Source organism: Xyrauchen texanus, chromosome 30, assembly GCF_025860055.1.
Source record: "Xyrauchen texanus isolate HMW12.3.18 chromosome 30, RBS_HiC_50CHRs, whole genome shotgun sequence".
Classification (NCBI taxonomy): Eukaryota; Metazoa; Chordata; class Actinopteri; order Cypriniformes; family Catostomidae; genus Xyrauchen; species Xyrauchen texanus.
The window spans coordinates 3,188,133-3,214,883 of NC_068305.1; the positions used below are offsets into that span (position 1 = coordinate 3,188,133).

The following is a 26,751-nucleotide window of genomic DNA, read 5'->3' on the forward strand; positions in this document are numbered from 1 at the left end:
TGAAAACTTTTGCAAAGGAATGCAAAACTTATTGCGATGGTATGAAAACTATTGCAAAGGAACGCAAAATTAATTGCAAAAGGAATGCAAGACTTATTGTGAGGGAACTCAAACTATTGCAAATGAACGCAAAACTTATTGCGAGGGAATGAAATCTATTGCAAAGGAAAGCAAAATTAATTGCAAAAGGAACGCAAAACTTATTGCAAAGGAACGCAAAACTTATTGCGAGGGAATGAAAACTATTGCAAAGGAACGCAAAACTTATTGCAAAGGAACGCAAAACTTATTGCAAAGGAACGCAAAGTTAATTGCAAATGAATACAAAATTTATTGCAAGGGAATGCAAAACGATTTCAGAAAATGAATTCCCTTCCTGTCCTCTAAGGGGCTTGTATATTTTTTGATTTAACAAAAAAAGACAGTTCAGTTTTCGTCATTACAACTCTTCGTTCGTCAGTTTGAAAGGTATTTTTCTTACTGTAGAGAGCAGATGATGTAGGGTTGAGCCAACTGAATGACAATGGCTCCTGAGCCCAGCTGATGACACGTGTAACCTGAATCCCAGTCGTAGTTGCGGGTGTCTCCATTCAGCAGGGCGTTCCTGCAGCGGCTCACGCCCTCAATCACACTCGCACACGCTGAGATGGTCGCCACATTTTCACTGGGAACTTGGAAATCACGCAGGACACAAGCATTTAAAAGATCATTTAAATATAGAATATAATATTTAATCACCCAGCAGGCAGATAATTATTCCCAAATAAAGCATTTTTGAAATAAGATGGATTTCGACCGATATTGTCCTTACCCAAAATCCCTTTCTCCAGAGTGAACGGATGGTTAGTGAACATGCATTCGAAGGCCACCAGATGGAAGACCTTATTTACAGTGTTGTGTGTTCCTACAATCCGCACATACCTATGACATGAAGGAGAAATTGTTTAGAGAGTTAAAGTGGTTTTATATAATACAAGATAATAATAGTGATTATTAACATGAGCGATTCTAATACCATCATTCTGGAAAGTGATTGAGTGAATTTAGGTAAATAACAGGTGATAAAAGTGGTGACATGTTGATATGTTATCCATGCAGATTTACCTGCACACACGGGGAGAGAAGTACAGATTCTGCCAGGACCGACAGAGGAACTTCGAATGATCCACAACTCGAACCCAATCCAGCTCATCCATCGACACCTCAATGTAATATGAATACGACCTACAGGGGGAGAAAGAGCACCGAATTAACTCATAATCACCTTCTGTTCAATAACCTCAATGTAAACTAAATACAACACTTATAATCATTAGCGGCGCTTGCTAAGGTAGTAATCATTATTACTATTATTGGCCATATTTAGGATTTAGTGTTTGAACAAACAAATATGTTTAAGTATAAGTAATTGTTGCTGAAGTCATCCCAGTCGATTAAAATATTTAAATAGCAGATTTTGAAAGTGCTGACATTTTAATCTATATTTACGTCTTTCCTGTCAAAATGCATTTTTTCCTTCTTGTGCTTTCTCAATCACCTGATCATTGACACAGTGTTGTTTCACACAGTGTGTGCGTCAGTGTAATGATCCGACACTTCACAAAGTTTGTCCCTCTCCTATGGCGTTATATATGTGCCTCATTCCTGAGCGACCAGTGTTCAGAACTTACATGAAGCTCAATAAAATGTCAGAATCTAATGTCAAATCAGTAAATGTGATAATCGCAATTAAGAAAAATGTATATATTAAACGTTTTTAATTAATCGCATGTGTTCACACGTTAATTTTGACAGCTCTAATTATTCAGTATTAGTACTCGAATAAATGCATGAATCCAGTGCAAATAATTATATAAAAATAAAGCAGTCAAAAACTTCTTGCAATGAATTATTCCCCTGGACTGCAATAAGGAACATTCCTACCTTCAGATCAATTCAAGCTTGTAATCGCACAGTCATGTTTTTATGAGTCTCAGACAGCAGGGGGCAGGAAGCATAATCCTGTTTTTGGAGGGTCTCTGCTTATGGCTGTCTACGATCTAATGTATGAGGATGAATGTAAACTGCGGAGGCGTATATGCTACAAAAGGGCTGTAACGCATGCCCGAGCATTTGAACATAGAATATTTTGAGACTTCATTGCTTTAAAATATATAGAGAGGACATGCCACCCGTCATGTGATCACAAATGGTAAAGTTACTTCTTTGAAGTGACCAACGCATGTACCCTTCGCTTATGTCCTTGAGGAAGGGCCCCTCGTGAGGAGTTCAGTTGCTCACTTTTGTTTGGAACGCCTCTTTGTGTGGCGTCCCATTCCCAATAACACAGTTTGGACTTCGCCCGAGGATGTGATCTTTTGACTGAGCACAATCTGAATGGAAGGGTATATCTAACTATATCTAACTTCACACAGCATTCTAAAACCACTGTGTTTATGACGCAGCCAAAGTGAGATGCTCCAAAAGCATCTGTCTGTCGCATGCACATAATGTAGACGTATGAAAAACTCTTATAATGAATCTATCTCGGACAGATTAGCGAATTCAATTTCAAAATGGATTGCTGTGAACTATAGTTCTGCCACAATATAGTAATGCATATTTTAATCATCTGAATTATATTTATAATTACTTTATAATTCTATATCAAAATAATTTTTATTTGGGTCCTGTAGGTAAATATTGGTGTATGTGATTAATTGCAATTAATTTGATTAATTAATTGGCATATGATGTAATAAGTGAGTAATGATGCATTAGGTCTATGTTAGTCTCACAAAGAAAAGGTCTTGGGTCTTTCGCAGCTAACATTGGCAAAGAACCGCCAATTAGGCATGAAAAGCTTCAAACTGACATGCAAAGTGACCAGTCACAGCCGTGTTTGCCATTACGTAATGTTTAGGGGCAGGGATATCAGAGACGGCTCATACCATAATAAAAGACCATCATGGGAAAATAAATTATTTATAAAAATTGTGCACGAGTCTTAACGAGCAATTGCACAGAAAACACACGGGAATTGTAAGTACAGCACAGAACCTCATTACAGAGTATTTCACAGAGATACCCAAGTAAACAAAGCAGAATATTCCGCTTTACTTTCTGCTACGTGCCTCAAACAAACCGCTGAATATCTTTAAAAGAGTGATGTGACCAATCTGGCAAACATGGGCAAAGTCCTCAAAAGCGCTCATTGTATCAACACAGAACCTTGAGAACTCAACTTGTGCTTCTACCTGAACCAGCACAAACTAAGCTCTCGGAAATTCTGTAGAAGTCAGCCAATCAGATTTGGTCTAACTGGACTGAAAAGTGTTTCCAATTTTGTGTGCTTTAGGCATCAGACAATTATTACATAGACTGTGAGCTTGAGCTTGCCATCTGAGGCTGAGACTAGATCTACATTGACTCTCTGTTGTTTAAACTCTTTGTTGGTCAAAATGAATAGAAATGGATAAAGTTAAATCTAAATGTTATTTTGCAATACATTTTTCACATCCACAATGCATGACGTCACAATTTTGTATAGTGATATATTGTAGCATGATCTATCTTTACCACCCTATTCCTCAGATTAAGAAGATAGTTGAAATATTAAGTGGTTTGCTGGGGGTGGAGAGAGGGAGATGTACCGGCTGTCCCGGTCCCACAGGAGGATGCGGATGTGGTTGATAATGAAAGCCTGGCCCAGTTTGACCTGAATCCCTGCACGGCCGTCCTCCTCTATGGGGTGTCTGGAGAAGCCATGGTCAAGATCATAGTTCTGTGTGTCTCCATCAAGTAGAGCAGATTTCAGCTCCCCTTTTACCACCTGAGCACCATGCTTCATCGTGGCTATGTTCTCCTCAGGAACTGCACACACAAACACAAATAACCATGTCTTGATATTCCCCAGTTAATGATCAAACAGAGAGCAGCCTTTCAAAAGTGTACAGTCGAAATGAAAAGCACTCAATGAATCTGTTCCAAACTGCAGGGAGCTGACTGAAAGAGAACCTTTTAAGTGACAGATCTGGAACATTCTACATTCTACAGTACACAGGCAGCAATTTAGTGCTCTGTATGACAGACTTCACTCAAAGTTGTTTTCCACTGTGTGTGCAGTTAGCATGTTGTTCAGCTAAGGACGACACACAATAAGCATAACATTACACAGCACACACAAATATTGAATATTGAAATCATCCATTTTAGTTTGACTAGAATGCACAGATATAAAATGTATGGGCCGGTACCAATAACTGATAATTCACAGCTCATTTTTGGAGTTCTTCAAAACATTCCTTTAACATGCTGTCTAGGTAGGTAGCTCACTAGTGTGTTGGCACAACCGTATTCGTTATAAACGAATGACTCACTCAGCATGCCACGGTAGTTCAGGTCCATATCTCGGCTTTCAGAACGCATCTTAATTGCATCCAGAAGGTCATCAGGACTAACCAGACCCGAGGGTCGCACCACATTAAGCATCTCCGTCAGCGTCATAAGTGGAAGACGCACCGCTGACATCACGTCCTGTGTGGCCGTCCCCTCACCGTTCTGCCGACACCAGCGCGCTAAAGCCTGGAAAATCTCCCGCTCGCTGGCAGCAAACGAGTCCCGGCTAACGACCGTCAGCAGAGCAGCCTGTAAATCACACAGGAGATCAGCTAACAAACACTTCAATTAAAACAGACAAAAGTCTGCGACACATGCATTGTTAGGCATCAATTTATTTATTAAAGTCTACGTGAAACAGCGTTCGCAAACCATTCTATTTATGTAACGTTTCAGAGAGAAACATGTTATAAGGCTGCAGTAGGGCTACCTGCAGTAAAATTAACCAATAAAACTTATATTAGCATTAACCATCAACCGAGAAGGAAAGTCGTTTCAGATGCAGAAAATGTTATGAAGACATGAATCATGCTCATTAAGAGCCGGAACATGTATTGAGGACGTTCATATGGTCAATTTTGATTTATGATAACAATTTAATCTTTATTTAAATCTTAAATCCCAAGCAGAGTTTCCGCTAGAAAAAAATGGTGCCGGTCACGAGGTTTCGTTTTACGGACATTTTGATGATATGCCGGTCAAATATATCGCCTCTTAATTAGTCAAGTTGAGGAAAACTGGAGGCAGTCTATGTAACTTAAAAAATGACACAATCAGGCCGTATAGAATGCAACATATTATTATTAGCTTAACTTTCAAATAGACGAAAAAAAAAACCATGAACGTCCGATTGGCGTCAATCAACGGCAATTGTTTTTTACTGTGGTTTCACACACATTCACTTTTTGAAACATTGAGGCACGGATATACCTAATACAAATAAATAAAACATCTCCAGTTAACTAGCAGATCATTCATTTAGTCCGTTATTAAATAAGAGATCTAGCGCTAAAATCTGTTGTTTTTGAAGTCAAGCTGAGCGCCGTGTCCGCTGCTATCAGTTGCATGGACGACGCGCTGCGCGAAGTTGCGCAATCTTCACTAGGACGCTGCGTTTCAATCTATCGCCGCTGCGGAGACTCTCTATTAATTCCGTGAAATCACAAAATAAAATGCACACAAACGTGTCCCTGCTTGATATAGACTGTAACCATGCACTGATGAACATAGGCTATTCAGTTTTGATGATAGAGAAAAAAAAATGCACGAATGCGCGGATTAGCAGCACTGATCTATCTATAATGAGATGTTCCTGATTCACCATCGTCTGGCCTCTGAAAAAAGCTTTTAAAGCTAGTCTGCCTGGGCCTGGCCATATTTGAAACGTCTCAATCAATCGTTCATTGTTTAGGTCTATATTGCAGCCGTTTTAGGCGTGCGCTTTATTTGAAATGCAGCATGCGATGTTGTTTCATAACTTTCAAACGATAGAGCCTGTTCCTTTATAACATAGCAAGAGATCGGTGTATTTTTGCTTTATACATTTTAGGCTTATTCTCAAATTCAGATTGTGTTAGGGGGACGGGATTATTAGGCAATTTTAATCGGACAATTTGACCGGAGAGATTTAATTTTGTCGGACATTTAATTTTTTTACCAGCCAATGTCCGGTAATTACCGGACAACGGAAACCCTAGATCGATCTTTTTACTTTATGCACAACACTACTACAATGAGAGGAAATCACTCACATTTCACGCTATGCAAGTAAAAATGTGTGTGATTCTCCACTGGCTGGTAAATGTTTCGAATTCATTCAGTGATTGAGTAGTATAGTGGTGAAGTAGTACAGCAGCGAGATCATCTCACTGTGTGAAAAGAAAAGAAAAACACCCAATTCTAATAAATAGCACGGATGAGATAAATCTGTTTGAGTCTCTCTGGTTATTATGCGCTCATTTACAGACATGCTTTACAGAAATGCCGCGTTTGTTAAAGAGATCGTACCCCATGTTCAGCAAATCAATGTATATACTAGTAAATAGTATAAATTATGCAATTAAGCAATTAACATGTAACAACATATAATGTTCATTTTTAAAAAGCCAAAATGATGAAAAACTAATAAAATATAATTAGTAAAAATAATTTGGTAGTGTACTTAGTTAGAAGGTCCCCTGTAGATGTAACAGCATGAGCTGAGAGAGAATTTCTTTCATATGTAAGCAAAAGGGACTGAAATATGCCCATTTGAATCGATATCTAATTGATATCGAATCGAAATTGAAAAATCTGTATCAATACCCACCCCTATTATTTAGCAATATAATCTTGCCTTTATTTCTTAATTTTGTGGTAGAATTAACATAGCATAAATGTGTGTGGTGATGTGGCCGTGGCCGAGTGATGTCTGTGGAGAGCCAGGCCGAGAGTGGAAGAACGGTAAGGATTGACACCTGTGGGACATTATCTCTAAAAGCTGTTCTGTGAGGATAAAAAGGAAGTCCAGATGGAGAGAGAGACGCACAAATTATTGCGTTTCTGTTGTGCTGAAAAGCAAATCGTTTTGTGTTACACTGAAAAGTGCTTGAATAAAGAGACTTACATTGGACATTTTACCCGGCCCTCGCTTCCTCCTTCAGTAAAGAGCTAGTGATCTGTAACAAGGTGATTTATGAAATAGATTGTTCCAACGCCTGATTGGTTGAGCCCCTTTTGCACACCTGTGACCGCACATTTCCTGACAACTGTAAACAGCCTACAGTTTCTTATTTAGCAATTCCTTGTGATAAAGCAGAATTTTTTTTTAAAATGTTTTTGTTATAATTCAAGTCATTATTGTTTTGTTTTTTTATTTATGGGCCTAAACAGAAAATTATTACACTTCTAGGGGGCCTTGGTAGCTCAGCAAGTAAAGGCACTGACTACCACACCTGGAGTCGTAAGTTCAAAGCCTGACTGAATGACTCCAGTCAGGCTTCCTAAGCAACCAAATTGGCCCGGTTGCTAGGGTGGGTAGAGTCATGTTGGGTAAACCTCCTTGTGGTCGCTATAATGTGGTTCTCGCTCTTGGTGGAGCACGTGGCGAGTTGTGCGTGGATGCCGCGTAGAATAGCGTGAGCCACCACATGCATTAGATCTCCGTTGTAATGTGCTCAACAAGCCACGTGATAAGATTGTCTCAGACAAGGAGGCAAATATGATTCATCCTCCACCACTTGGATTGCAGTGGGATACTACACCACCATGAGGACTTCGAGCGCATTGGGAATTGGGCATTCCAAATTTGGGAGAAAATAATAATAATAAAAAAAATATATATATTACACTTCTGTTTTGTTTATATTTACGAAAAAAGTAACCACGGTTCTACTATTGTGTAACTAGTGAACACAAAATTAACTATTGTTACTATTTGGATGCTACAGTATTACTGTTGTAAAAACATTTATGCTTGTTAAGATGAGCTGAATAAATCTAGCGCTAGTTTTTGCTCAAATATAATTATTTTAATTTTTTTTCTTTGAAGCTCAAGATTGACGTTCATGTTCATTGTAACCTAACTATTGTATCACTAGTTAAAATCTTTTTTAGAATCAATATTTTTATGTTTGGATCTATATTCTCAATACAACATTAGTACTGTACTGTAAGTATCAATGCTTTAGGATCGATTCACCCAAAAATGTCCACATGCACTCATGAACGATTTTAAAAATGACTTAAATTCTGCCATGCTATTTACCAAAACCTTTTGTTTGCCTTCAGAAGACTCGGAATATGATGCATGAACTGAATTCTTTTATGATTCTTTTGGGTCCTTTTTTTAAGCTTAAAAGAGAGGCACTATCAACTGCAATATATTCACTAAAACATATATTTTGTGTTCTACATAAGAAAGAAATTCATACCAGTTCGGAATAACATGGGGCAAATACATTTTTGGGTGAACTATTCCTTTAAATTTGAATGAACATTAATTGAACACTGATGTTTAATCATATTGATGTAGCCAGCGCAATAAAGCCCTGGAGGCCAAGCGAGATTTCACCATGGTCACTCCATGAATGCCCCCTGACCGTGGTAAAATCACTGTGACACACATCCTTGAGTCTCACAGCACTCACGTCTACCTTGGAGAGTGTCACGAAGCCATCGGACACCAGAACATCTGGAGCATGTCGATCCATGTATGAGCAACAGGCGGCACCGAGCACGCTCAGAGAGTACAGAGTGGCCACATCAAACACCAGGCAGACGTTCTGAGTGTTGAGCACCGTCCGCAGGAACTCAGATGTGGAGTCCTCCAGCAGCTGCAGCCCGTAACGGTTGGCCAGACCCAGGAAGTCCAGCAGAACTTCCTCTCGAGCAGAGCTCAGACTGGCTCTTCCGGTGTACAGATACTGCAGCAGCATTCCAAACGCTTCTGCTCGTGTGTCCTCCAAACACACCTCTGCCTGAGGCTGAGACTCCTTCATTCCACCGAACAGAAGAGCTCTGTGGAGGATAGTCAATTCATTACACACTATGTATAGGTGAAGTAAACCTTTATGTTGGGATAATCTTGAAATGTTTGTTTGAAAACAATCTATATCTAAATGATTTAAAAACATCTGAAAAATTATGAAAGCTCTTTTTTTTTTATTAAAATAATGTTGAAAGTAAAGTAGACACTAGAGGTAGACCGATATATGGTTTTACTGATTAATAGGTCCCAATAGTTGCTTTTTGGAACTATCGGTTATCTACAAAAATCAATGAAGATATTTTTTTTCCCTCCATGCTCTGCTGCTGCAGATGCTTGAAGATTCTACAGTATAAAAGCGGCTTCTAGAGGTGAAATAAAAACAATCAGGGGTTTGCTGCATCTAAATCTTTTATCATTGTAGATGTTAGATGTATATTTTTGTCCTCACTTCTTTGCATATTTTCATTCGATAATCAAGTATTTTAAATTGAAGCGAGTGCATGCAAAGAAAAATGTGACTATATGGATGTGTCCCCTGTCGGCACATCCATTGTGTTTTTAACTTCGTATCTTATCATTTTTATTTGTATAGTGCTTTTCACAACACTTATCGTGTCAAATTAGCTTTACAGAAAATGAAACTGTAATATCTATAAAGTCTTCGAGTCATCATGTAGTTTGATTAAATTAAATAAATGCAATGCAAAATAATGCTAAAGTAACTGATGACGGATAAAAACAGATCAGTCCAAATGGCACATTCTAATTATTTGGAGCTTGAATTCGCATTTTGCATATCCACGATATTGATGCAACTTGAATATTTTTTTTGTGTTGACACATTTCTCCCGATATATTGTTTTAATCGCCCACTTCTACTAACAATCTACTACAGTTTTTTTTTCCCAGCAACTGGCCCTTCAACTTTCGGGTTTGGTCTACATTCCTAGAGTGCCTCACAAGGTTTCAGTTAACCAAACATTTTGTGAAGCCCACAAGTTTCAGTGTGATCACGCCCAGACACGCAGATGTACCTGAAATAGTGGCATCGTGCTGCCAGGATGACCCGATGTGCGGGGAATCGCTTCTGCTCCACAATGAAGGTGACGTCGCTGTACTCCTGACCAGACACCAACGAGCCCAGCTGCTCCGACAGCAGATGCACATGATCAATCTCTGACACGGAGCTCTGGGGCCGCAGGGGGTGACTGTTACTGCTCATCACATCTGCACCGAGAGTCGGGGCAAACAGCAATTACATTAATAACATCAGACCATGAATCATTTATCCTACACCCATCTGTGATTCTGAAGTCAAATTTGACTCACACTAAAAGACATAAAAATGAAGGTTGTCACAATTATGCAGTCAGCAAGCCAACAGGTAAACTGAGAACATTTGTATCACAGTTGCATGCTTTTAGTGTGGCCTCATAGTTGCTTCAGTTTTCCCACTTTGTTTTTCAGGACACGATTTTGGTAATAACATTACAATTAACATTAACAAAATGTGTAGTTACTGCAGTTTGCAGGTCAGAATGGCTCTAAAGAACCCCCTGAAGTGTTTTTTTTCTGGTCCCAAAATGTATGAGGATAGAAAGAAAAAATATCACTGAAGACCAATAAAGACAATATGAGTAAAAAAGAAATTGTTAAAGAACTTTGGGTCTTCAACTTCAGCAAAGGGCCTTTTTCCATCTGCTGGCATTTATTATATCTCACATTTTACAAAATACATAAATTCATTGGCTTTTAGTAAATGAACAGTGTACATCTTTGTTCAAAATTATTCATAACAATTAATAAATAAACTATATTAATAATATAAATTGATGACAAATTACTCCACAAGAATGTCATTACATAAATTAATTTACTTAAAAGATTTTCCTAGTATTTTGAAAGGACTTGTTTGGTAAAATGTTTTTGTTGTTGTTTGGCATTTACATTTATGAATATAACTTTTCCCCAAAATAAAAATAATATTTAGTAAACACCAAAAGTGACCATCTTCTATTATTAGCCTATACAATGCAAAAGTTACATCATTAATGTTAAATAGAGTTTATCGAGATTCTAAACAAATCAAATTACGCATGTCAGACCAAAACCTGTTATTGAATAAACAATATAAAAACAAATGAGGAATCTATTGATTTGATGAAAGTGTGATTATTCCAATCAATATTACATCTATAAAATGAATCATTTTTAATCTGAAGAGTCCTGTAGCACAAACACTCTATCATAGAACTGTATGTTTATCTGAGAAAATATCCGTATTCTGGACTCAAATATGTTTCATAGAAGAAAAAATAAATAGTTTATCTGAATAAAATCCTGAACGGCTACAAATGTAACACTTTTAATCATGATTTTTTTAAATTAAAGAATAAAAAAATAGCTTTTATTGTGTCAGTTTATTATGGGCAAATCAAGGTTACAATGTTAAAACGATGTGTTTTATTGCGAATTTTTCAACGAAAACGGGTATAAAATTAACATTAAAACAATGAGTGCACTTTTCACAGATTGGTCACCAATTGAATAATATAAATAATATCGATTATTATTGTAGTTTTCTAGAATTATCTAAGCTGATCACATACCAGCAGCAGGTGCGTCTGATTCAAACTCCTCTGTCTTCTGTAATATAGACCGATTGTTCTAGATTATAAAGAATTAATAGTGGACTCGCAATGAACACCGTAGAACAACAAACAAATAAAGGATTAAATAAATACAATAGCTGTTGTTTCGATCCTGGAGACACAAGCCGATCTGAACGTGACCCGGATGTTGATGTGTCTCTTTGATGCAGTAGAGGAAACAGCGTCATCTGTGTGTCGGAGATAGAAATCACAATATAACGAACATTTATCAATTAATATCATATTGCCTTTTCTTTATTTTAAGGTACTGGTCCATTTTAAAGATGGGATTAATTTGGTAAAAATCTGGGTTTATTAATGAAATATTTTATCAAAAGTATCGTGTTAACCATCCTTTTGTGTTTGGGTCTTTTGTGACCAATGAAAGTAGGTAAATAATTTTTTTTAAATACCTCATAGTTTTTAGTACAGTAACCAAACTTTGTGGCTTTGTCAGGACTATCATGAGTATAAATAATATTATATATTTAAAACAAATTGTTAAATTGTATGCGTTCAAGGTTCGTGGGTAAATTTGGACCCAGGCATCAACTGGCTTACACATTATGCAGATTTGTATTTAATTTTTTTATTTTGGACATCTCTGAATTGTATATTTCTTATAAAACATGTTACTTACATTTAGCCTCTTTCCCATACTGTTACACACTTTTTTGTCTCCCATACACACACATGCACAGACACAGACAGACAAGCGCGGACACACACATATATGGAAAGCCATCCAGTTCAAAAGTATGTGACTTCTTACACGTAGACAACGCATAGACAACACCTCAACAACACGTTGTTTGCACGTTGTTAACGTGTTGTCTAAGCGTTGTCAACGTGTTAATTTTTCATGTGTTGTTTACGCATTGTCAACGCATTGAGAACATGTTGATTTCACATGATTCTGAGCCATTTGGCAACTTGTCCAGTTTGAAGGGGTGAGTGTTGTACTTTCCCATTTGCTGGTAGTAGGGTTAAACCATTTCTGTAAGCCTGGGTGGTTTGCCTGCCACTATTTAACATACTAAGGAGCCTCTTATTTATTGGTCCTTTTCTTCCTTTTGTGTGTAGCCTATAAAAATGTAATATTTGGATTGCAGTTTTATGACTTAAAATAAATTATTATTATTATTTTCATCAAGATAAATTGCCTCCTTTTGGCCCTTTACTGCCTATTTTGGTAAACAAACACATCAGAGGCATACCTGTCAACACTCCCGTTTTTCCCGGGTTTCTCCCGTTTTTTTAGCCATATCTCCCGGACCCCTCCCGGTTTGTTATTTCTCCCGAGAAACTCCCGTAATTTGCATGGCCCAAACTCCTTTATGAATAATCGCCGATTATTATTATTAATCGGACCAATATGTTTGTCTAATGTTGATCAGTTGCCAGATTGTATTAAATGCATTATATTCACACAATCCACACACCATTTACAATTTCAACCCATTTGTCACCTCAACCTGGCAACCTAGTATAACCCAGTTGCGCAGTCGCGGAAAGTTTAACCCAAAAGCGAGCCGATAGACATGATGGCAGGTGAAGGCGGTGTCCCCAAGAAAGAAACTGAAGTACAATTGTAAATTTCAACAATGTTGGATCGTAACAATTTACGTGCATCTTACCCAGTCATATAGACAACCTCCACGCTTTTTGTAAGGTATGTCGCATTGATTTTAATGTAGGCCACGGCGGGAAAAATGACATTAGCCAGCACATTAAAAAACAGCGGCACCATCGCGCAGAAGAGGCAAGTAAGGGCACACAGGCGATCTCATCCTTCATCACGAAAGGACAGACAGAGGCAGAAAACGTGATGCAAGCCAAACTGAAGATGGCAATGTTGGTAGCGCAGAAAAATGTTCCATTTGCTTTTTGTGATGACTTCACTGCGAGTGTGGCAGGCATGTTCCCTGATTCTGCCATCGCCAGGAAATATTCCTCTGGAAAGACCAAAACAACTCAACTCATCAAGGGTAAGTTTATCTGATTACTAATGATTAGTAGGCGAATGCTAGATTTACAATGTTGTTGTGGTAACATAATGCTAGATTTACAATGTTGTAACGTTAGCCTTCTGACAGGACAGATGTTGCTATACAGGGCAACATTTTGGGCAACACTTTACCATTGGCAAAATCTGCCACATACAATTACAACACTTCAAAAAAAAAGTGAGCACATATTCATGTTTACAAAACATACTGTACTTATGTTTACAAAAGAGAGACAGTTATTGATGCTCAAGGAATGAACTGTAAATAAATGTGTTAAATTAGTTTGTACCACAGTGTTATGTGTTTGTACCAGTGTTAAAAACTGTGATGTTTTGTTGAAATAAAATGACAAATAAAAAAATTAAGAAATATTAATAAATTAAGTTATGTTTTCATTTATGGGTATTGCAATGTAAATACTACACTTAACACGTGCAGTACACTTAACAGCATGAGCCTACCTCTTACAGCATGAAGCCCCCCAAAAAACAATCTCCCGGATTTTGAAAACCAAATGTTGACAGGTATGATCAGAGGGAATTCATGCTTTTTACACCATTTATCAACTTAGTTTTATATCTTAAAAAACATGAACAGTTGTGCAGGGGGAAACTAACAGCAGTGGTACTCATTTAATGTTGGTGTAGGATAGAGACCATTTTCAGCATTTTAATTAAATTTAGGGCTTTGACCAGCAGAGGGCACATTGTGACTAATTATGGGGCTTGTTAAAACCTAAACGAACCTCTTTTTGTTTAGACATTAATCGCTCAGACATATGTACACAGGTGATATTACGCTTTTTGATGAAATGTACAGCCTTCCAAAGACTGTCAGGATTAGAATTAAAGTTTGTAGATAGTAACTGATTTGACTTTCCTGACAGCAGATGTACACTACTGTGCCAAACTCCTAGGTCATCCTTAAAATTCTTATTAAAGCTTAAAACATGAGAAGTAAGTGTTTAGCCAGTTACAGCCTATTATACATAATAAATTATATATATTAATGTGGTTCAACAGTTTTAATTGTGCCCAATATTGTGCAAATGGTCTGATGGCTCTTGTTAATATCAGCAGACTTCTCATCTCATTTTTTGGCAATTAAATTAAATTAAATTGAGTCTGGCTATCCATAGCTGTTTTCACACTGCATTATTTTCTGGAAGTATTGTCTCGCTGTATGAAAGGTACGAAGCGTGAAAGGGGGGTCTGATTTGATCCACCTCTGCGCCAGGAACATGGGTAGTAACAGAGATGTGTGAAAATCCACAGCCGGCATGCTGGTGTTGTGTCTGTTGTGTCTTTTTCTGTCACACCGCTGGTTCCGAAAAATCACATCACTATGTGAAAGCATGGTTGCGGGATTATGCTGCAAGCTTTTGTTTAGTATGAATGAGCGAATGCGGCATATTGGAGATACTGGGGAAATGAAAAATTTGGTGCATGAAGTCTTATGTTTTTTATAGCTTATATATTAGTGAGAACCTATAAGACAGAAACTATGCCATGTATTAATAAGCATGTTGAATGTAAATCCATCTTGAAGCGTCTCCAAGCCTGAAAGCCTTGACAACAGCCATCAAATCCATACACTATATCAGTCACAAATAACTATATAAATACAAAATAAAAGTTTAAATTGCACTTTAATAAATCAATCCATGTCTTTTCACTCTGTTTTATTTTTTAGTAATTCTGTTTCATTTTCAGAGACAGAAATAAAGCAGGATGACCACTGCTCCACCCGGCTTAATTTTTGCTAAGTTGCTGGAAGCATCAATGAGTCCAAACTGATAAAAGAGATATCAGCACACTTAAATCTATGCAGTGAATCAGTTTATTAAGCTTTCGGTCTAACAGACCTTCATCAGAGCATACATAACTCAACATTGGATAGGCAGGCAGAAATAACCAATCACATTCCAGTCACTGGCAGTACCAGCACATCTGTGCACGCCAATAGACTGTAAGTCTATGTGCAAACCCTGATGACAGAGGATCCACTTCCTGGGAATTCAGGTTTTGAGTACTGAATGGCATACTGTGTGTGATGCATGCCATTAGAAGCCTTACTTGCCCCTTATAATAGTACAATACAATCTAATCACATAGTAAATGGGGATTTGAGATGGATCAGACTTGACCCATCATAAATCAGAAATCCCCAGATCTATAAGAAAAAAGCATCTCAGAACAAAGGGCTAATGGAGAGTTATCAGGTGAGGGGCACCACAAACCATAGTGCCTAAACTGTACATGAGAGATGAAGAAAAGAAACATCTTGGATTACAGCACAACACATATCAAAATCCACTTTGAGGATTTTCCCTTGTTGTTTGGCACTGGGCACAGTTGCCAGATGGATTATTCCCATCTTTTAGAGGAGCTCAAATATTCTGTTTAGAACCTGCCTTAATGTTAGCTCTGCACCAGCTTGTTGCATAAGTTAGGACCTCTTCTATAGACAAAGAGGGGAGGATCCTTAAAATGCTGGGTATGCTAATGCTTATGCCGGATCAGAGGCCAAAATAGGCCAGTGTTTAAGAATAGTGCTCTGACAGAGTAACTTTTACCCTATTTGACACTTTTTTGTAAAAGATCAAACTAGAATTTAAATGCACCTTGGTAAGCCTCATCAATACACTGTAAAGAGTAGGCTCTGTCCTGAAAGCTTTTTTTTTTAATTGCAGCAGCTTTATTAATTAGTTCCTCATTAGAATGACATCTGAGCCTAAATGACTCTTGATTAAACCGTATTCCAGAGCTCGATGAGCACTGCTGGCTAGGCAGATTGTAGTCTTATCTGTTTATTTTTTATATAAGGCTGCCACTGCATAATTCAATCCACATATCCAAAAAAGACAAACGTTTATGATCATATTCAACTGAGAACGTAAGGTCAGGAGGTTTCTGTTAGTGTTAAAAACATAACCGTGCAAAAACAAAAACATATAAATTAGCATATTCCAGTGCAAAAGTAGAACCCATCAATGTTCCTTTACATTGTAGGAAGAAATCTCCAATGAAGGAGAAGTAATTCAGTTTAAGGACCAAATCAGCTCACAAAATGTACAGGGTTGTAGTGCTTCCTCAGTGCAGTCTTAAATATTACTCAAGAGCCTCAAGACCTCTTATAAGGAAGATATTTGTGTAGAGGATTTCCACATCTAAGGTGGCCAGAATAACATCATTGGGTAACTTTTTTTAATGTTGATATCTTGTTGAATAAATCATTCTTTAATATATGATGGAAGCCTCTGAACAGATGGTTTAAGAAAATGATCAAAATAGTTAATTAATAAATAATGGCTCTAGTAGACAATCATTGATGACTACAATAGGTTGGCCTTTGGGTTTAACCAACTAAGTAGACAACTGTTGCAATCAGCATGATAGAATTGTTAAGCTGTGGCCTATCAGAAGGACTCCCTCCCATACACTCACTCATTGCCTAGATTAGATCTGCTCATATTTGGCTGCTTCCACTCAGTTTTGATTATACTGAATTCTCAGTAAATTATTATAATTACAAAATATGTGATTATGTCTTAAATTTAACTAACAGTGCATCAGAACACTTATAATAAATGAGGTAGCCTATATTCCAATAATTTTTAACTACCTAAAATCAGTGCATATAACCTTAAACATTTGGAGCTACTGATACTGGTTTCCAGTGTTGTAATACCAGTGCAAGTCAGTTACAGGCTGCTTAATTGCTTGTTAAGCTGCAACCAATCACAAGACTGGCTCCCCTCCTCCACTCATTTGCAGCCTCTTTGATCTATGCTTGAGACCTGCGCTGCTTCAGCCTGGTCTTTTGGATGCAGTATTCTGAATCGCGAAGATTACGTGAGTGCCATGAGTAACAGATTTAATAATATAATTGAACTTTAATTTCATTGGGGAGACAGGTTGAAGTGTGTATTGTAGTGTTTGCCAACATTAGCCTAACTATGTTGCAAGCTAACTTGGCAAAAATGCTATGCGTGGAAATAACACCTTTTTGATATTAAAACCTTTAACAGCAGAAATGTTTCTAAGTAGAGGACTACACTCACGCCGAATGTTTCAGCAGCTCGGTTTAAAATATTTATTGATGGCAGTGAAATTATGGTCTGGCAGTAATGTTATCTAACTTTCATCCTGCCTTCGAGTAACATTTATTATTGATTTGTTTAATTTTTGAATGTAGCATTCTTTGTCAAGTGACCGCAAGATCTCTGTATTAGACATGACCCCTTGTTGACATCACCGCTATTCAAGTATTTCCATGCTTGGGGAAAGGATCGCTTTCCCCCTGGCCAGGTCCCCAACGATGAATAGACACCGACTGTAGCTATATGGTGGTCATTCTGTCTCATAGGTTGTAGATCTATTTGGTCAAATTTGTGTGATGTATCAGGTTTAGATGTCAGTTGACTGGTTTAGTTGTCCTTTTGTGGGGCAAGGAGCTGGATTTTACATATAAATCAGATTTATGAGATGCTTTACATGGCTTTTGCATTCAGCCAAAACGGTTTCCTTTCAGTTTGGTTGTAGCACACGGTGATGAAGGATTAAAAGCGCTTTATTAGGCTTTTGGCTTTGCATTTCCCGGTCTCAATTTTCTGTCACTTTTTCAGGCTGAGGATGTTCAGACAAAATACTATCATTAGAGGACCAAGGTGAAGGGAGCAAACAAGACTTGCAACTTTCAGAGTTGGTCTCCATCCTGATATGGAAACGTTCCACCCACAAAAAGGTATGTTTAATTACATATGCATTGTAGTGTTTCCCACAGAGACAAACATCTTGGGCAGTGGGGAGGCATTTTCTATTTCACAATTTTAATCTCTACAGCTTACACACTAATTGAATGTGCGCCCTTTCACTTCAGTTCTCTTTTCCTCACACTTGCACACACCTGCTGCAAACACAGCAGCATACCCCGCCTCTTTCCGTATCTCTCTCCCTGAATGTGTCTAATCCGGTGACTTTTTCCACGTTTTATAAAGTTGCTAAAAAGGCACAGAGCTTGTCTTCTGGACTTTTCCATCCTCAATTTCCTTCATAGCAGCAGATGCAAAATCCAAAATGGTTACCATATATACCTGGGCAGCCCACCCAAGTTAAGTCTGTGTGGGGAAACACTGCATTGTATGTTTCAAGAGAACGTTTGTTTCACAAATACCTTGCTTGTGATTTTTCTTTATGCAATTTTCATTGTAGCGGAAGCTTTGATAAAAATTAAGGTGCCAGTGTCCTTGTCTGCTGAGTTCCACGCTGTCCTCAGAAATGCGTTTCCAAGAGTGGGCAGCACTGATTGAGTTGGCAAGGGTAGATTGTCATAAAAAAAATCACGAGACTTAAAGTTTACACTAGCACCATCTGTGCTGAAAGCCAGCTCCCAAAGGTACTGTACACTGACCATACCCTGAGTTTAATGTTGTCTTAATCATCTGAATTTGTAATTGGTGTAATTTGTTTTTACCACCATCAAATCTGTAACTCAGGCAACATTTTAGCAGTATATTGTAGGTGTAAACTAGAGCCCGACCAATTTATCAGCCAGCCGATATGATCTAATTAAATTTAAATTGGCGTTTATAACAGCCAATATATGACTTAAAAAAAGAAACTAGAGTCAGATCAAACACTCATGTCATGAGTGTTGCATAGATTGCCCACCAGATGGCGCTTTGCAGCTCCGCTGTTAACAACACCGCCTCACCACAAAAAAACAAAAGAAATCAGCTTAATTTATAGTTAACTAAAATCTCAAAGTTGCAAGTACTAGTTATAGACAGTCATGTTGTATTAGATGCATTCAAGAGCAGGTCACTATATCGTAGACAGCATGATTTAGAGCCATATGGTTGAGAAATGGTTTCTCGTAGCTTTTGATATTAAGAGTGCTGGTAAAATACACATGCTTATTCTCTGTTTACAGATGGCTGAAAGTTGCACCTTCTAGCAGCAAATATTTATTGATGAGCAATAGTTTAAATGTTCAGTTGTTGAGACTGTATTTTATTAAAATAATCCTTTAGGAAAAGGTATTATAGAACAGGACAGCTTTCAATATCAGCCTGTTCTAAGTGTAGTTTATACAGGAAAGGGGTCTATCCAAATCATTTTCAAAAACTAAATATCATCTCTTCACTTTAATATCTGCATCGGCCCCCAAAAACCCATATCGGTCGGGCTCTAGTGTAAGATCAATATCAAATAAACAATACATGTTATTTTGGTCTGTTTAGGATGCAGAAGTCATCTTGGGCTCTGGCCAAAGCCTAGACGAATATGATGCACTCTTGTCAATACTGGCATAAACTCATTTTAAGCTCTTTCTAGGCTTATTGTACATTTCATATATAATGGCATATTGCATCATTTGCCAACAAATGGTGTGTTCTGGTATTTTTAAGGATCTACAGGTGGTCCATACTTCACAAAACTCCTTGGAGAGGCCTAATACAATGGAGAGGGATGCAAGTACAGTTATCAGCACTAATCATTATGTAATTAACTTTTTAAAAAACTTTTTTTTTTTTAATCAAAATTATTACCCAACACAAAGTAATTTCCTTTTTTGAAATGTTACGACAAGCGATTGTTGACATCGTAATATAACATTAAGCGTGGTTTACAGGTTATACATGAATCTCATGAGATAGAGGAAGTAGATGATGTTGCTGATGTAAGCTTTTGTCTTTATGACTTTCATACTAGCGACTGTGAATATAGAAGATTAATGTCAATCATAATATAATGTTGAAACCTTTTTAATGTTGCCTATAGGATTTACATGAGTGGCGTGCACTTCGCGCAAGACAAGATGAGGAATACATACGAAGTCTGCAAACTGACCAGGAAAGGGTAAGCACACAGCAACTTTTTATAAAATGTTTTCTTTCCTGTCTGTAAATTCAGGCATTTACATGAGAATTAGGACATTTTGTTATATATGCATATACCGATCCGAATCATTATAGATAGGATTTTTCATGTTGCCTTCTGTGTCTCAATTTACAGCTTTTGACATTTATCTGCAGAAATTAATATATAAAATTGGCAACATGAGAACCACCGCCCTTAATTACAAAGTCTCATTAGCTTAAACTGTTTGTTGTTGACATACACTGTGCACATGCCACCTGTGTGAGTCCGGGGTGAGTTTGCTCTCCAATGGGGCTGCAACTAATGATGATTTTCATTATCGACTAACCTGACGACTATTTTCACGATTAATAGTTTAGTCTATAAAATGTAAAGAAATTGTGAAAAATGCTTATTTTGTCAAAAACAAATTGGCAATAGCGCACCATGCTGTTGAGCGACAACAAATCACCGCACGGGAAATGACTTGACTGCGACAGCCCTAATTGAACCAAGCATAGACTGATTTATTTGATTTCTTGTGCTCTTTTGACAGGCTTTGGAAAGACTGCTTAATTTCAGCAATCACACTGAACCACAGGATGGCATCCCACTGCAAGTGAAATGTCTGAATGGCCATGTTGTAAGGAGTTTTCTCCTCATGCAGCCAATTCAGGTACTTGAAAATTGTTTGGCTATTGGGGCACTGAATTATAATTTTTTTTTTTTTGTTATTGCTAATTTACAAGAACTTCAATTTAACATCCTAAACCCTGAAGTTTAGGATTCAAATTAAATGCCAACACTGTCAATGTACAAATAATTTTTTCTTATTGCGTAAGAAATGTAATGTTGTCTGGGCTGCATTAATATTATTTATCTTTTTTGAAGCACCTATTTGACTTTGTTGGCTCTGATGACATAGCAACAGCGGTCTTCTCTATTCAGCAAGCCAGGGCATCACCAATAAGTACAACAACAGGCAGAATAATTGATCATATCACTGAATCCTGCACTGTTTTTGTAACCTGGTATGATGTAATGGACACCATTACATCATTTTGATTACCATCAAGTTTCAATGCTCTGATCTGTGCAGCAGTTTATTAGTAGAGATGCATTTTCAAACAGCATTGCTCAAAATCTGTAAGAAACAAAACCTCATCTACTTTGTGCGATTATTCAACAAAGCTTTGTTGAATGAATTAGGACATGTTTCACACTGGTCATCAACTACAGACCTAAGATGATTTGAGGTAATTCTCTACTTATTAACATTATCCTTTCCTGAGAACAAAGTTAGCAGCCAGGACATTAAAATTTCAAACAGCCATTATGAAAATAGCTGTCAGTGGTGACTTTAAGCCAGACCAAAAGTGATGAATAACGCCATCGCACATAAACTTGATGAATTGTCTAAGTGTCATGGATAGGAAGTTTCAAATTTACAAGACTGGTGTTAGCTTCAGGGTACTTCCGCCCTGTGTCGTGAATGAAGTTCAGCGTTGGGTGAGGGGAAAACCAAGAACAGGTAATTTGTCGGCTCCAGAGGCAAACGCCAAAATTTGCTCTTGTGATCTCAAACACACCATTTGTGAAATACGCACAGAAGCGCGTACACACCCACAGATGTTCTGTCTGTTTTGACTAGACAAAATAAGAACTACAGTCTAAGGGTGTGTGGCAAGAGCAAAAGTTCTAAATGGGACTTAAAATAGGGAAACACATTTTACTGATCTGATGATTCATTAGTTCAAGTAAACGGAATAGATTTAGTTATAAAATAAGTGATGTGGTGTAGTTGTGATGTACAGTTGATTTGATCTAAGAAAAAGGATATGTTGGTTTAACAGATTTTGACAAATGTGTTGTTTTGAACAGTTAGAAGGCAATTAATTGGGAAATTAATTCAAATTACCAGTAAGTCTAATTCTCACATTGGATATTGATCTAAATGTAACATTGTATTTAGATAAATTAGTATATGAATGTGGATCTGAATATGATTGCTGATTATAATCTATTTAAAGCATAATATCATTTAAGCAAAAGTGTAAAATAAAGAAAATCATCTGGCCACATGCATCAGTATACAAATAAAATGTCATAAACCTTGATAAAAATATATATATATTTTTTTTCTCCAGTTTTGTTAATGTAAAATTAATATATATTAAATGTATGAACAATCAAGTTAATGAGTTACAATATTGTTTTAGATGAAAACCATCGGGTCATGTTAAATTCCACCAGGTCAAAATTAACCAGCTAATGTGTCACATTCCTCCTCCATTATGAATACAAATGTCACTATATCCCAAGTAATAACTGATAGACTAGATATTATGTGCTGTGAAGCAGGTGGGACACATCTCACATCCACACATACAGGTGAAACTCGAAAAATTAGAATATCGTGCAAAAGTTCATTAATTTCAGTAATTCAACTAAAAGGTGAAACTAATATATTATATAGACTCATTACAAGCAAAGTAAGATATTTCAAGGCTTTATTTGATATAATTTTGATGATTATGGCTTACAGCTTATGAAAACCCCAAATTCAGAATCTCAGAAAATTAGAATATTACATGAAATCAATAAAAAAAAAGGATTTTAAATACAGAAATGTCGGCCCTCTGAAAAGTACAATCATGCATATGTACTCAGTACTTGGTTTGGGCCCCTTTTGCATTAATTACTGCCTCAATGCGGCGTGGCATGGATGCTATCAGCCTGTGGCACTGCTGAGGTGTTATGGAAGACCAAGATGCTTCAATAGCGGCCTTCAGCTCTTCTGCATTGTTTGGTCTCATGTCTCATCTTTCTCTTGGCAATGCCCCATAGATTCTCTATGGGGTTCAGGTCAGGCGAGTTTGCTGGCCAATCAAGCACAGTTGGTCATTGAACCAGGTTTTGGTACTTTTGGCAGTGTGGGCAGGTGCCAAGTCCTGCTGGAAAATGAAGTCAGCATCTCCATAAAGCTTGTCTGCTGAAGGAAGCATGAAGTGCTCTAAATAAATTATATCAAATAAAGGCTTGAAATATCTTACTTTGCTTGTAATGAGTCTATATAATATATTAGTTTCACCTTTTAGTTGAATTACTGAAATTAATGAACTTTTGCACGATATTCTAATTTTTCGAGTTTCACCTGTGTGTGTGTATGTATGTATATATGGATTTTTTATATATATATATATATATATATATATCCATCCATCCACACCAGCTGTCTCTGGAAAATAAATGTTTATAATCCTTATCTAGTAACCACAAAAGACTGTGATTTGCTCCATTCTGACTAGCGATTGACAAAAACAACAGGTAGCCTACCCTGTAAAATCTCTATGTATACTGTATGATGTCTGTTAAATTTACACCTGCATAATGATAACGCTGGGAAACTTTATTAGACATTGGACTGAAATTAAACAGTGAAAAGATAAAATAGGGAGTTGTGAGATTACACACATTGTACAGTACCTGACCAAGTGTTTTGCGCCACATAACATTCCTACAAATTTCCCACTGTTGTACACCAGAAGGTGCCATTAAGTTTCAGGCGTCTCCCATATGGAGCACAGTATGACTCGACTTTTTTTTTCTTTTTGGGGGGGGGGGGTTCCACTGTGGATAGCACCTGGTACTTTTTTAGTACCACCTCAAGGTTTGAAGCGAGCTGAGCAGATACTAAATGTGACGTTAAAACCCTGCAGATCACTGATTTGCCAGTGAGAATATTCACTGGATTTTCGACATGGGACATCAACCCGCTAGTTTTAAAATTAGCTACAGCAAAGGCAGTATCATTTGTTCATGCGACATTCGAATTGTAAAAAGAAATGGCTGTGCGCAAAACAATGCTGTGGTCAATAAACGAGGTGCAGCTCTCGTTGGCGACGAACGAAATGACGTGAAACAAAAGTATTTCAGGAAGTGTTAGACACGGCTACCACCAGCCCTACCAACAGTGATTGGGAAAAGTCATGGCTGGAGTCCACCATGGAGGATGGTACGTTAACTCTATACTCTGCTTGAATGCTTCACTTTATTTGAGCAACTACTGGAACGTTTGCTTCTAAAACAACCAGGCCAATTTAACTGTTACACTTGGGTAAAATCGTCATGCAACAACTGCTTATGCTGCACAATGAGCTAGTAGCTAACAGCTAGCGGTCCTGTTATTTTGTGTCTCGTTTAAGATGTCACAGCAGTAGAGGAGGTGCAGCTATGACGATCAGACTATAATCCCACCCACGTTGAGGCAGCACTAATCAGCAGTGGAAATTACGCTCTGAAAAGTAAAGGTAGTAGAGTCAAGTCTAGTCGAACCCTAATGTGCAGTGGAAAAGTGTCAGTACTGTCCTGACAGGGGCGAGGCCAGGAGGGTGGAACGGGTTGGTTTATTTTAAAAAGAAGCACAATCTGTGTTCCAGAGACACTTAAAATGGAAGTCAATGGGGTCAATCCATAAACATTAAAATACTGTTTCAAAAGTATAGACAAGACATAAACAATGTGTGTTAACATGATTTTACTGTGATACAATCACTTACTAATGCATATGTGTAAAGTTATAGCCAATTTTACAACTTCATTGCCATGACGATGTAAACAAACCCTAAATTAACCGTACAAATGATGATTTAAACCACTTTAAAGCTCAAATAATACATGAGTCTTAACCGAATAATTAATGTAAGTGCATTTATAAAATTATGAGCCTCAATTTTGGCCTTTAAACTCTCCAAAAATTGGCCCCATGACTTCCATTGTAAGTGTCCACTTTTTTTTTTTTTTTTTTTTTTTTAAAAAGTATCAATGATTTTTTTGGTGGTAATCAAATTTTTTCCACAAATGCTGTTGATTGATATTAACTTGAATTGAACCTGGAATATTCCTTAAATGGAAAATTTTGAAATTCTAGTTTGATTTCAGATTATATTTATATAAATTCAAACCAAATGTCAAGGAGAACCTTTCTTAAATATAGCTTCAGTTTAATTCATTACAGGTAATAAGAAAACAATTTGATGCAGGATTTCTCCCATCTTTTGTTTTTGTATCAAAACCCATTAAATGGTCCATGACAAACAGTGGAGGAACTGTAATCTTTCAAGCCAACCAGCTTTCACGTGTTGCATGTATAAAGCCGCTTGGCGTTCAAATTTCAGTTTGTTGAAATTCTAAGAATGTTGTTTTGCTCCTATTCCTACGTTAAAGAGAAGTGTCATTCATAAAGGTTCATAAGTGTTAAAGGAATCGACTCTAGGTCTGCTTCTGAACAGATGACAGAGAATACCGGATAGACTACATGCTGACAGACACATGTCTTTACTGACTTGTGTGAGTGAAAATGACAACAAACCTTTTATTGCTGTTTCTGCTATTGGCAACCTCTTGTTGCCATATTTATGAGTTATGGTTTTGGGGAAGAGCACATGCCCACTTCAACTTCTTTGTGATACTCTTTTAGTTGCGGCAATGGCCGGTGTTCTGACAATCTTTGGTACCTGCTCAGGATGTGCTACCAGCAGTAAAACTAGTGATATGTAAAGTTAAAACATGGAATGCATGAGAGAACCTGTCAGTATGTAGTACAACAGCATAAAATGTGTTCGGTAGCACACATTGTCAGGCAGATAATACCTATCATGATGTGCTTACCAGCATAACTATCAGATGGTGTGAATTATCAGACCGCTAGATGGCTCCATTAACCAATCAGGTATTACAGAGAGCTGTGTTATAAAGCTATTTATTTTAGAGTTAAAAAGTTCCCAATGTGTTCTAAGAAAGAAAGCCATACAGGTTTGGAACAAGAGTGTGAGTAAATAACGTAAGCATTTTTGGGTGAAGTTTTTAAGAGGCCTTGTAAAGATTTTGTCTTGTCATCATATTTGAGCCCTTTAGTCCTTACACTTTTTTTTTTTTTACCTCCCTTTAAATAATTACAAAGTTAATTAGAGCTTGCTTGCTTCCTTTCCTTGTAAAATGTCTGTAAACCATTGTAAATTTTAGTATTCAAATCAGTGTGACAAGTTACATAATAAAGCATTATGCAACAAGAGGCCATGTGATTTTAACCAAACCTCCCTCAACCATGGTAAAAAACGAACACACTGCCTTGAGGGGGTTTATCACAATGCACATGACACTATATGATAAGACACTCTGCAACCTTTTTGACATGGAGTGCTTTTTATTTTTATTTTATTTTTCTGGTCAGTGGCTGCGCGAGCCAAATTAGATAATCATCATAACTGTTTGAGTGAAAATTTTGTGCAAAACCCGATGATTATGATATAATCATGATCCTGCATGTGAATTTTCACAGAGCATCTTAATTGCTTTAATAAAAGAAAACCGGTCCTTTTGTA

The 26,751-nt window shown here is 37.3% G+C and overlaps 1 protein-coding gene across 1 annotated transcript in view; it reads right to left on the bottom strand.

Annotated features, from left to right (window-relative positions):
• Positions 1 to 11,641, bottom strand: part of LOC127624080 (BTB/POZ domain-containing protein 9-like) — a 65,126-nt gene extending 53,485 nt beyond the window's left edge. The window contains exons 1-8 of the mRNA XM_052098725.1: positions 11,455 to 11,641; positions 9,880 to 10,072; positions 8,511 to 8,874; positions 4,359 to 4,626; positions 3,633 to 3,852; positions 1,105 to 1,224; positions 812 to 921; positions 482 to 671 (exon numbers count right to left, since the gene is read on the bottom strand). Of these exons, the coding sequence (XP_051954685.1) occupies positions 482 to 671; positions 812 to 921; positions 1,105 to 1,224; positions 3,633 to 3,852; positions 4,359 to 4,626; positions 8,511 to 8,874; positions 9,880 to 10,067 (1,460 nt within the window). The 5' untranslated portion in view covers positions 10,068 to 10,072; positions 11,455 to 11,641. The remainder of the gene's footprint in view (positions 1 to 481; positions 672 to 811; positions 922 to 1,104; positions 1,225 to 3,632; positions 3,853 to 4,358; positions 4,627 to 8,510; positions 8,875 to 9,879; positions 10,073 to 11,454) is intronic.
• Positions 11,642 to 26,751: the final 15,110 nt, after the last annotated feature.